Genomic DNA, 12,765 nt, shown 5'->3' on the forward strand with positions numbered 1-12,765 from the left:
ATTTACCCCTTTGGGTAACATAATACAACCAAACGTCAACCCTTTTGGGTGACAAACACATAAATTCTCAATTACCAATTAATTTCTTTCAAATTATTTGAAGTGTCTAATCCTTATGTGATTACCAAGCCTCGATTAGAAATGAAACAACACTACTTGCACAACCACATAACAAGTATGGTCTAAGCGTGTACCTTTAAGCGCTGCAACCAAGCGATATTTAATTACGATAGAAATTTCGCTCCCTTATGAATCTAGGTCCTAAATAACACACACACAAAATGACCACGTATTAGAACGTGTTTACACCTTTAACCCACTCCATACTACTCAAATGTTACAAAGACTTGATAATTTAAAATGTTTACATCCAATACCCATTAGTTCTAAATTTTACATATTAACCAGAAACTTAAACGAACAGTTCAAAAAATTCAAATGAAAAATCCGACTTCGCCATTGCGTCCGGAACGCTTCAATTACCTTGGGTACCAATTTTCATAATTTCTAACATCCAATTACTATTTTTAATTATTTTAAGCGTTTAACGAGTTTTTAACGCATCGGTACATAAAACAACGGAACACGACTAACGTATCCGGATCCGCACCGTTACCGAGACAAAACTGCTGCTGTCCGGAAAAGTATTATATATATATATATATATATATATATATATATATATATATTTATCATTATTATTATTATTATTATTATTTTTATATACATTATTCAAATGATTAACCCCTTTAAATCTCATGACCCGAAAACTTTAGCAATGTCACAATCACCAAATCCTTCAAGAGACTTACAATTTCATAAATTATGATAACTTAATTTAATACTTAATTCTCTTAACAAATTAAAATTTTCTAGAGAATTACAAAATCAATTCACCCTTTTAAATCAAGACATATTTATAAATATAACACTATCCTTCAAACAAATCAAATTTTGCTAAAGGATATATAAATTGTTGGATGACTATCTTACTTGATTCATATCATTTAAATTTCATCTAACAAATTGAAATTTTGTTAGAGAAAATAGACCATAAGAAATTTATTTAAATATCAATATAACTTTAAATTCTTAATTCTTATAACAAATTTATTTGTTAAAGAATATTGATCATAAAGTTCTTTTCTTAATCCTTTTAACAAATTATAGTTTATTAAAGGATTATTAGAGAAAATTTTTATATATAAAAGAAAAATATTTAATCCTCCTATAAGTCATAGGCTATCATCATACATAAAATAGAATTCATTTTAGAAATCTTGTATATAAAATCTATAATTAACAATTCAATTAAACTTACCCTTTGATCAAAAGGTTGGATGGAACACAAGAAATTTTTTTTTTCTTTTGAATGCCGAAACAAGGAACAAAGGGAAAAGAATTTTTCAGAATTTTTTTGTGGCTCTTGAGACAATTGGGAAAAAGTTATAAAAATCAAGAAGACTTATGAATTAATAGGCCATTTACCACAAGACCATAATTGTGCTATAATAATTACGAGAGGAGTTACACTCCTCCCATGCATACAACCGACCACCCCTCCATTTCCCCTATTTATTATTATTATTATTATTTTTTATTTTTTGATTTTTTTTAATTAATTAATTAAGTAATTATTATATTATTGTTAAAACAGAAAGAAACGTCACGCGATAACATCGTACGCGATAAAACTCGTTACGGTTAAAATTTAACTCACTTTATTTCTTATAATTAACTATGTAAAATAATATAATTTAATATTACTTGTTTATTTTATTTTATTATACTTTATTTTATTATAATTTATTTATTTTTAAACCCGATAAATTACGGGGTGTTACACCTATATATAAAATGGGTCCAAACAAAATTTTATATATTAACCAAAAATTCAATATTTATGAGGCAATCCTAGGGCTTTGAAGTAAAAGTATGAAAAGTCATTTGTGTTGCTTGGAGACGTCCATTTATGGTTTAATTTGAAGCAATTGCCGATGTAACACCCCGGCCCCTCGGACCGCTGATGACTACTCATGGAGACTGTAGACTGGCCTTACAAACCAACACAAGTCTTTCCAGCGCACTTTGGCCTCACTCGTGCACACCCGGGAACACTTCCCAGTAGGTCACCCATCCTAAGATTGCTCCCACCAAGCACGCTTAACTGTGGAGTTCTTAACAAATGGGCTCCCTAGAAAAGAAGATGCACCTTGTTGATATGAGTAGTCTATCAATCCTTTTTCAAGCTAAATCTGGGGTATTACAGCCGAGCAATAATAGATAAAGCTTAACTCTTTTAAGATTACATATGACTTCATATGAGGAGTTCTTATGATAGTTTTGTGTACTTGAAGAAGCTTATAAGTTGTTCTTTAATATACTTAATCTTTTATGTTGATGACATGTTTTGGTAGTATTCTTCGAGAGGAGAACATAAAAGGAAAGTTTTCAAGAGAATTTAATATGAAGGATCTTGGTGAGATAAAAAATATTAATTGTACGTAAATCATTAGAGATAGGTCCAATAACATCTTGTATCTTAGTTAGAGAACATTATCTAATTCTTCTCCATTTACAATACAGAAGTTTTGTCCACTCCTTTTGGTGTTCATTTCTAGCTCTTTAGAGCAATGTGTCCACAGTATGACAAAAAAGAAGATCAATCGACTTGCATTGCTTACACTATTGACATGGGTTGTATCATATGCAGTTTAAACCGCACATAACTCAAGCTAAGTGTGGTGAGTTGTTATATGCTAATGCATGTTTATTTGGATGTAGTGAAGTGAGTCTTCAAAAACTTGAAAGGACGTCAAATATGTCTCAATTTTAGGAGGGACACAAGTAGCTTGACAAGATATTGTCATTATGATTATACTAGTTGTTTGGATGGTGAAAAGTCTACTTCGAAGTTTGTGTTTAATTTAGGCGGATCGATAGTAAGATGTCACTACTATGTACATAACCAAAGAGAAATTTATTGCTATTGTCAAATCATTTAGGAAGCAAAATGGGTAAAGAGTCTTATTGGTGAATTTTTTCCTAATATGGGCTTTGTGAGTGTTCATTATGATAGTTAAAAGTGAAATAGATTTGGTTAAGAATAAAAGCACATCCCATTGAAGAACCAAGTATATTGACATAAAGAAACATTTTATCCTATATGAGATTGACAGAAAGAGGTTGAGTTTAATGAAGAGAAGCACCAAAAATAATATCGTTGATATGATGAAAAAGCCTTTGCCTACCAACAAATTTACTTTGCGGGGGATTTGGTACACTACATATTGTAAAGCCTTAAAGAGCATGAGGGTGCATGTGTACATTTGGTACATATGTATGTTTGTGTAGTCTAGTGTATGTGTGTGGTGATCATTGTTTGATTGGTTGTAATGTTAGAGTGTTTATAGAATTTTTTGTTTAAGTGGGCTCGCTCAAGTTCATGTGAATATTGTTGAATATAGGATGCCTTGAGTCGACTTTTAATGTCTGCTATTTTTGGCAAAGTTTTTGCTTTATAGTCTTGGATTATTGGTGTGAGAGTTATGTGCATAGGCCATAGGGTAGTGCAATAATGGAGAGAATGCCCAATAAACATTTTGAAGTTAGTGTCAATGTAGAAAAGCGTATGAAGAAATATGGAGAACTGTTATGCTTAAAGTATTGTGTACGATGGTCTTGTGAGTTATCTGGCCATGTAGCACTCAAATAACGAGTACCTCTAGACTCAATTAAATGCCCCTTCAAACTTGAGACAAAAGCTTTGTTATCCATGTTGCTTAAACGGACAATAGTTTGCTTAAATGAGCAAGTGTCCTCTATTATTATAGCATGTTTTTTCCTTTTGTTGCTCTATAGCCTATGTACTTCAATATACATATTGGCATATATTAGTTTTTATAGGTTGTTCGAACCCTTAGACCAAACATACAAACTTCTCCAAAATCTTACGATTCTTTCTTTATTGAAATCTCTTTAAGAGTTTATAATTTAAACTTCAAGCTCTTCATTAAATAATCAATCAAAGTAAGCCACCGTCAAGTAGGACATCACCCATATTAGTTAAACGTCATAAATCACTATGTGTTTATTATCAACCAAAGTAAGCCACCATAAAGTAAGATATGTAGTGGAGTGTATTGGGTATATGTATTAGAGAAAATAGGGTGATAATAAGCACCACGAGAGTAAAGAATGATAATAGAGAGCCAATTATATGGTTATGACAACAATGTTAATAATCATCGTAGTAAGCATATAGTGGTTTAGAATGAAAGTCGGGGATATGATGATAATAGGAAGTGAACGATATAATGATATGAAGGTAAAATTTGAAATGAGAATAAAGTGCTAGTTGCAACACATTAGAGGCAACAAATATAAAGAGATTTTCTTGGATGATTTCTGCCTTATGATGTTTGAAGGGGGCATAAGCCTTCAATCACTTTTTCTTTCAATGTGACATGGGCAAAATATGTGTTGAACAACTTATGAAATGGCTTGGATTGTCTATTTAAAAGTTTTATTGTTTTCCTTGTGGAAAAAACTGAAAAAGTTTAGTATTTCAAGCTACAAAATAGAGTTTTATGCAACTTGTTCTTTGTTATTGGATTGAAACAATAAAATAATTCATTTAGAGGAAAGAAGTCGTCCTTAATCTAAGACATATAATCAAAATAAAGCTTGGTTAAAAAATTTCATATGGGGTTAACTAGTTGTCATTCTGTTTCTTTAGGTTTGTAATCTTTGTTATTTGTTTATGCCTTTTTTAAAAGGGGAAATGGTCCTTCATAGAAGGTTTATTCCTCTAGTTTGAAGGCTTGTCTTGTAATTATCTAGCTATGGTTTATAAAAACATTGTGTTGATGTCAAATAACATATGAACACATGGATTATTGCCCCTTATGAAATAAATAATTTGTAGCTAACATTGATGATTATATTTTAGGTTTATAGTGAGTCAATAGAATCATTAAATGAATTTTATTTTTTGATCTTAGGTACCATCCTCTTTTTACTGTATTTATTTTTTATTATATCTTAAAATACTTACACAAGTTATAAATTGTAAAAGCAAATTGTCATTATTAAAGATAAAAATTTCTAAAAAAGTATTTATATCTCACGCAAAGAAAAAAAGTTACATGCCTATTATTGGAGTGATTAAATATTTTCTAGAAGTCGAACTCTAGAGGTCAAGTGATAATTCATTTTAGCAAATTTTTCATTACAACGTTTTAGTATGTATCAAAATGATTTTCTTGTTTTGACTATATTTCACCTTTCCACTTTTGTTCTCTTAATATATAATGATATAGGTCAAAAATATGATAGAGTAAATCTAAGATAAACAATAGCATTCATTGAGCTTTATAGAGAAGTTAATGCTATAAATTTGGGTTAATGGATTCAAATTCAATTTTAGATTGTATTTTGCAAATAAAACCTCGAAAAAGGAATTATTTGTAAAAAAATATAGGTAATGTACTGTTGTTAGATTTTTAATGTAAAGATAGCTGTACAAACACATGAAGCGTCAAAATTAAATAAGTGTCATACACACGTATTAAATGACATTCAACTTTCTTTGAAGGGTATATATAGAAATACCCGCATTATACTAATACAATATACACTTGCTTGATTTCACAAGTGAATTAATTTGCTTACAAAGATACGAGTAAACTCACTAGTTATCACCAACTCTACATACGTTTATAAACAATCCTCCAATTTTAGAAGGCAAATTGCTGAAATAATGGATAATTCCTTCATTAATAAGCGTGTTCATCTTCAGTCGTATTGCAACTAATATCTCAACACCCAAACGACATCCAATTTCCACGATTCTTGCTCCATTACACTCCTTAGTTACCCTGCAACAGACACAAATGAAAAATATGAGCCTTCATTGCAATATCTAACAAGAAGCTCACTAGAACCACAACAAACTCAAACAAAACTCATGTCATGACCACTGTTGATTCCGACTGAGATATCATCCAAACCGCTCCACATCAGTAAACAAGCAACCACTCATATGAAACCTCACAAACTCCCCAACCCAAGAAACTAAATTCCACAAAATTTCATCAACCATACACAAAGATATCTACACATAGATCCAAGGAAGAAACACAACTCTTGAGATCTATTGAAGCAAAGAACCCATAAAATTCCACTAGCCTTCCCCCCCTCAATCCCTTACATAATCCGCTCGGAATTAACAACCGTTGATAACCCTTACATCCAACGATTATTACATGTATATTTAAAAAGAGACAGCGATCCGTGTGATGGTCCTCTGGACCAATCAGAGCTTGTTATTTCCATATTAGTCACGTACATTTCTAACTATTTAAATGCCCCAAGATTAACGTTCAACTTCGCCATTAACAGATCTTAAACGTCGGCATTGATCTTTCGACAAATTGTTTTTCTCTCTCTTGATTGTCTCGATTTCTAAATTCTAGGAAGGCTTTAATTTGGGCGATAATGGCGGCGACTGAGGATCCGGTTGTTGCATCAGCGGAGCAAGAAGTGGTTTCTGCTCCTGCGACGGAAGAAGCTCCAGTAGAGGAGAATAAAGCTGAAGAACCTGCTGAAAAGACAAAGAAAGCAAAGGAAACTAAGCCAAAGAAGGCTGCTGGTCCGAAGAGAACTAGGAATCCTCCTACTCACCCTCCTTACTTTGATGTACGTAAAATCTTTGTGTTGAATTTTTGTTGAATGTTTGAAATTTGTTGAATTTTAGTTGAATGTTTGAGTTCTTTTGAGTTTTTTTTGGATTTGTGATCGATTGATTCTTTTTTGAATTTTAGATGATTAGCGAGGCGATTACAACGTTGAAGGATAGGACTGGATCGAGTCTGTATGCAATTCAGAAATTCATTGAGGAGAAGCATAAGAATCTTCCGTCGAACTTTAAAAAACTTCTTTCTGGGAATTTGAAGAAATTTGTTGCTTCTGGTCGTTTTGTCAAGGTTAAGGCATCATACAAGCTTCCTTCAACTCGTTCTGTTGCTTCGAAACCTAAGTCTACTCCAGAGAAGAAAGAAAAGCCTGCTGCAAAGCCGAAATCCGGTGCATCAAAGAAGAAACCGGCTGCTGCTGCTAAGCCGAAAGCTGCAGCGGCTAAGCCAAAAGCTAAGGCTAAGCCTAAAGCTGCAGCTGCTAAGCCGAAAGCTTCTGAAACTAAGTCAAAGGCAAAGCCAAATGCCAAGGCTAAAACTGTAGCCAAGCCAGCTGCTAAGACAAAAGCAGTGGCTGCTGCTGCACCTGCGAAGCCGAAAGCTACTGGTACTAAGAGGAAGGCTGTAGCTGCAGTGAAGCCAAAGGAGAAGCCAGCAAAGGTTGCTAAGACGACTGCTAAGTCGACACCATCAAAGAAGGCGGCTGCCCCGAAGGCTGCTCCAAAGAAGGCAGCTGCGGCAAAACCAGCTCCTAAGAAGCCTGCAGCAGTGAAGAAGAGTGCGAAGCCCAAGAGTACCAAGTCTCCACCAAAGAGAGCAATGCCGAAAAGAGGGAAGAAGTGAAGTGAAGTATAATTGTTGTGTTTTTAGATAATTTGTAGGGTTTGGTTGGGAATTGGGATGGATAGATTCTGTACATGTTCCGATGTTTTAGTGGGTGTAATGTTAAAGAGAAGTTTAGCGCCCATACATACATGGAAGTTCAAGTTCTTTTTCTTTTTTGTGACATTTTTTTAGATGTTTAATCGGAGATGTAGTTGGTTAAGATGAGTATTTATCAATGAAATATGAGACAAGAATTTAAGATTTCAATTGTTCATATTTTTTATCATGATTTGTGGTTGGTTTTAATAGATCAATGTTGTTTATTCTTGAATTGAAGATTGAATGCTTATACTGAACGGAATTCTTTGCTAATGGTTTTCAGATGAATATTGTTGAAGGGAAAAGTTTGACGATAGCTTGAAGCATATACATTCTTCAACTGAAATGTGCATTATGATGTAAGTACATTATGATGTGTTAAGTTTCTGCAATGCAAAATTTCTATTTAATTGGATTGTTACATTGTTTATGATGTTAAATCACTTTGCATTTGTCTTTCGTAGTGTAGAGTAAATCTGTTGGGCAATGACGCAATCTGTGAATTGTACTCTTTAGCCATTGGTACTTGATGAACATTGCTAGATTCTTATGTATGCAAGATGTGAGGGTGTTTTAAATTCATGAAGCATGATGTGTATCTTGGACCTCTTGTCTTCATGAGGTTAGTTCTGAGTTTTTTGTCAAGTACTTCCTGTGGTTGAATGTAGAATAGGGTTGTGATTTTGTGAATTTTCTTTTGAAGCATACTTGTGAAATGAAGCACAGCTTTATCAATTGATCAGTATAAGCTTGAGACTTGTTTAAGTTTGTAATAAACTAGAAGGCATAAATGCTTAGGGTCCCTAGCCAAACTTAATCTCATTGCTATCTTAGAAAGACTATCTAGCTTCTTGTGCTATCTTAGTCTGTCTTGTGAATAAATTTGTGTCTGTAAGAGGAATTAGAACTTTACTAATCTATACATAGGTTAAATGGGAAATAACTCCAAGGTTTGGGATGGATTTAGTGTCGAAGTTTATATTATGAAGCGGGTCATCTGGTAATTATTAATGAGACTTTTGGAGAAGATGGTGGACATGTTAAGCATTGTTTGTGGTATCTAATGCTTTAAAGCTATGATCTTGTTTCCTGTATCCAGGGAACTAGGGAAGTTTTATTATAGAGTGAAAGTCTATTTATTAGGGTTTAAAATAAGTAGCACCTTGGGAAAGGATGCTGGTACGTTGTGTTGCTGGTCGAAATTGTTGAAGTTTTGATTAATATTTCTGAATGAAGGATTAGTAACGAAGAGCTCATTGGATGCATGAAGTTAATATCTTCTTTTGGATATATGTCCGCCTTTGTGCCCTTATTGTAAATTTGCTACCAATTATCATCGCTTGCAAAGATGAGGAATTGAATAGATTGTGCTTGAAATGAACATCCCTTAATGTTCCTTGGATATATTTGATATTTCTTTTTAGAAGCACTGTATGAATTACAGCTTCACTTTTTTTCTTGTTTTAGTATACTTTCCTTTTATGAGAGTGGTTTCTCGAGTGCTATACTGCAGTTTTGATTGTGTGTAAGTTGGAGTAGAACTGTTTGATCCACTGGCCATATTTGGCTGCTCATAGATAATACTCCTTGGACATTCTACTCCTTTACCTCAATGCCACTAAGCTATAGAAACCTAATTATTCTTGCTGGGAATTGTTTTAGTAATCCTTAATGAATTGCTTTATCTCTTGTTGTAGAATCTCCTGTTGTTCACACGCTTTCCTTAAATGAAGAAGGATTTCCTCTTTGCGCCAAGTTTTTATGCCATTTTTGATTATAGCTCGGCTACAGGTAAAATTTTCGCTTTGCCGTTGCCATACCTAGCTGCTTAGGTGCAATGGAAACTAATAATTTCTTTTGGGAAAATCTTAACTTTACACATCTTGTTGCAAATTCTTTTACAAGTTTTTTATGTATAGAAAGATTCCCTGTTGCGTTAAGCTTTTATGATATTTGTGATTGTAGCTCGGTATAAATGTTAATTAATCACTTTTGTTATCATTTTTGCATCTAGATATAGTGTACTAAATCATGTACTCTTAGATTGGGACATATGTTGCACATCTGGGATATTCTGGCTATGTGATATATTAAATCAAACTCAATCAGTCCGTCACATTAATATCAGGTGCAAAAAAATCGTCATGAATAATTGTTTATCATTCTGCTTATCCCAGTTATCTCTGTCCCCCTCTGAATCTCTATATTACTAGTCTTCTTTCCATGATCCTATTCCTATTGTGAAACAATTATTTTTTGCATTGAACATGCTATTATGTTTTTATCTATGCTCTCACAATCTTGGTTTTGTGTTGTATGAAAAGACACTTATTGAGCTGATTTTACTCTTAATGATGTCTTTGACATTACAACTGAATTATTGTAGTTGGATGAAACTTTTTCTTTGCTTGACTTATAAGCATCTACCTGTCTGTTAAAAATAAGAAAGTTCAAACATTTCATCTATCTCATGTGCAAGAAAACAGTACTGCTATAACATGAGAGAATGTGAACTGCATGTGCTGCCTACTTTGTTATATGAAATTGTTATCGTGCACCATGGCTCAATATATGCCCAAGATGCCCTAATTCACTTGTTTCATTTTCAAAAGAGCGGTATTGGGTGTCTGTGTGTGTGTGTTAGAGCATTAAATAAAACTCAAACCAACTTATGGAAGGTTCATAATCATTATATCAAAGGGTTTTACCTTCATGTTGGCTTCTTTGGAAACTACTGCAGCACTACTTCTTTGCCCCTAGGTCATATATATGTATGTTTGGAGTCTTGTGTCACTTGTGTCTAGGTAGGCGACCTCTAAATTATATTTTGGCTATTTGATTTTGTTGCCCGAGGGACCTCTGAGATATTTGCTATTGTAATTAGTAACGTTTGTGGCTGTTTGGCCCAAGAATGATATCAATATAGCCGCCACTTTGGTTAACCCTAAATGTAAGTTGGTGGAGCAAAATATTTAGCCTTATGTTAAACTAATTTAATTGGTACAAAAGTGGATATTTTCTAGCGCCAAAGATCTAGCCTTATGTTAAGCCAGTACAATTTTTATTGTAATAGAAGTATTTGGTAGATTTCATGACTCCAGTGTAGATATTAATGACGGCATAGTCTCAGGAGATCAAGTTATGCTGCCTCACCTTTGTTTTATGGGTATATTTTCTCACATTTCCCCCAATGATATTTGGAATGCTTGGTGGGTTGGTTTCAGGTTGATCACCATATCTTGCGGTCTCTAAATGTCTTTACCACCACAAGTTAAGGTATTTCTAAATATCTGTTGTCAAATATTCCAATGGAGGCAAGGTTTCTATTCAAAGTTTCATAGAAGCATCATTCTGGGCCTTGTTTGCTTAGTTATGTGCATTGCATGCGGTTTACCGTTTGCCAATATTTTTTGTTGCATGTGGTTGACCAGTACTAGGCTAATCTGCAATCCGGCATAGCATATTTGAACCAGAGAAACTGTATTACAGGAAGATCTAAAATAGTCATGAGTATCTTGGAACAAATTCTTTGGGTGATCAGCATTTGAGAAGTTCATATCTGAGTCATTAACGTAATCCTTTTAGATAGGACTTTTGTTTCTTGAATACCGATATACATTTGTTGGCTGTTGCTAAGCTCATGTCTTTAGGCTGGCTGTTTTTTGAAGAAAAGCACATACATATTGTAATATTAAGCACACTAGGGCCTAAAGGTTCGAACTTTATCCCTAATAACACCAAAGAAAAATGGTAGGAGTGTTCTATGCAATGAAACAAGCACTTCAATAAACTAGTAATGAAGGACAATAAGAAACAATGCTATAAACAAGAGACACAAGATTTACGAGGTTCACCCAATGTGGGCTACGTCCTCGGTGGTGGTTAGCTTGCTTGTATTATGTGAAGAATCAATGGAGTTCTCAAGAACTCATACAATGGAGAATATTACACTTGGAGAAGAGTAGAGAAAAGAAGGGTTTGTGTTTGGCTTAGGGTTAGAATCCACTTAGGGATGTTTGTAAGGACTTCTATTTATATTAGAAGTCATGTACAAGTGCTGGGGCAAAAGCCCATAATGATACAATCCCATATAACTTATCGCGCAAGAAAACAGAGGACGCTGCTGCACCTCGCTTGATCGGTCGAGCAGAAATTGGCCTGGTCGAGCAGCTTGGGGTTTCGGTCGAGCACAAGATCAGAAAGCTCACTGATCTAGTCGAGCCAACAAGCTCGGTTGAGCACACCATGATCTTGATTGAGCGGCTCATCTGAAAAACATAAAGACTCTCCCTCATCATCATACACACATCCACACACCATCAAACTCATCATACTTCATTGGTGCACTCAAAGTCACACCAAACTCCAACAATCTCTACCTTGACTTGAGTTCACCCAAATCACACTTCCTCCTAGAAACTCCATCCAATCATACTACTAAACATATCAAACAAACTAACACATAAATGGCCCATAGGGGCTTCACATCAAGCAAGCTTCTAAACCAATCAAGTCCACACATAAAGTGAACTTGTTGGTGGGGAAAGGCTTCGTCATCATATCGGCCGGATTATCATCTGTGCTTATCTTCGCTAGGCCCACTCTCTTGTGCTCAACTTCATCTCGAATGAAGTTATATTTGATGTCGATGTGCTTGGTTCTTCGATATATAATGTTTTGATTTCTTGCCAAGTGAATGGCACTTTCACTATCACAATGAACACGCACCAAGCTCATCTCAGGGCACATCTCACCAACCAACCCTTTAAGCCACTTTGCCTCTCTAAATGATTCGGCGATAGCTATATACTCCGTTTCGGTGGTGGACATGGCGACCACATCTTGGAGCGACGATTGCCAACTCACCGCCGTTCTACCCAATGTAAAAACATTCCCCGAGGTAGATTTTCTAGCATCTAAGTCACCCGCATAGTCGGAATCACAATACCTAATCAACCCGCTTGAATTTCTCCCAAACTTAAGACAAACATTTGAAGTTTCATTCAAATACCTTCACAACCACTTCAATGCTTCCCAATGACCCTTACCCGGATTTGACATATATCGGCTCACCATGCTAACTGCTAAAGCAATATCGGGCCTAGAGCACACCATAGCATACATAACGCTACCAACTGCGCAAGTG

The 12,765-nt window shown here is 34.6% G+C and overlaps 1 protein-coding gene across 1 annotated transcript; it reads left to right on the forward strand.

The window, feature by feature from the left end:
• The first annotated feature begins 6,374 nt into the window (after positions 1-6,374).
• LOC130800384 (histone H1-like) lies at positions 6,375-7,787 on the forward strand. The gene is made up of 2 exons (XM_057663871.1): positions 6,375-6,699; positions 6,825-7,787. Exons 1-2 carry the CDS (start codon positions 6,499-6,501, stop codon positions 7,536-7,538), a joined length of 915 nt encoding a protein of 304 aa, XP_057519854.1. The 5' UTR covers positions 6,375-6,498; the 3' UTR covers positions 7,539-7,787.
• The last annotated feature ends 4,978 nt before the right edge of the window (positions 7,788-12,765 follow it).

This window comes from Amaranthus tricolor, chromosome 14, assembly GCF_026212465.1.
Source record: "Amaranthus tricolor cultivar Red isolate AtriRed21 chromosome 14, ASM2621246v1, whole genome shotgun sequence".
Lineage (NCBI taxonomy): Eukaryota > Viridiplantae > Streptophyta > Magnoliopsida > Caryophyllales > Amaranthaceae > Amaranthus > Amaranthus tricolor.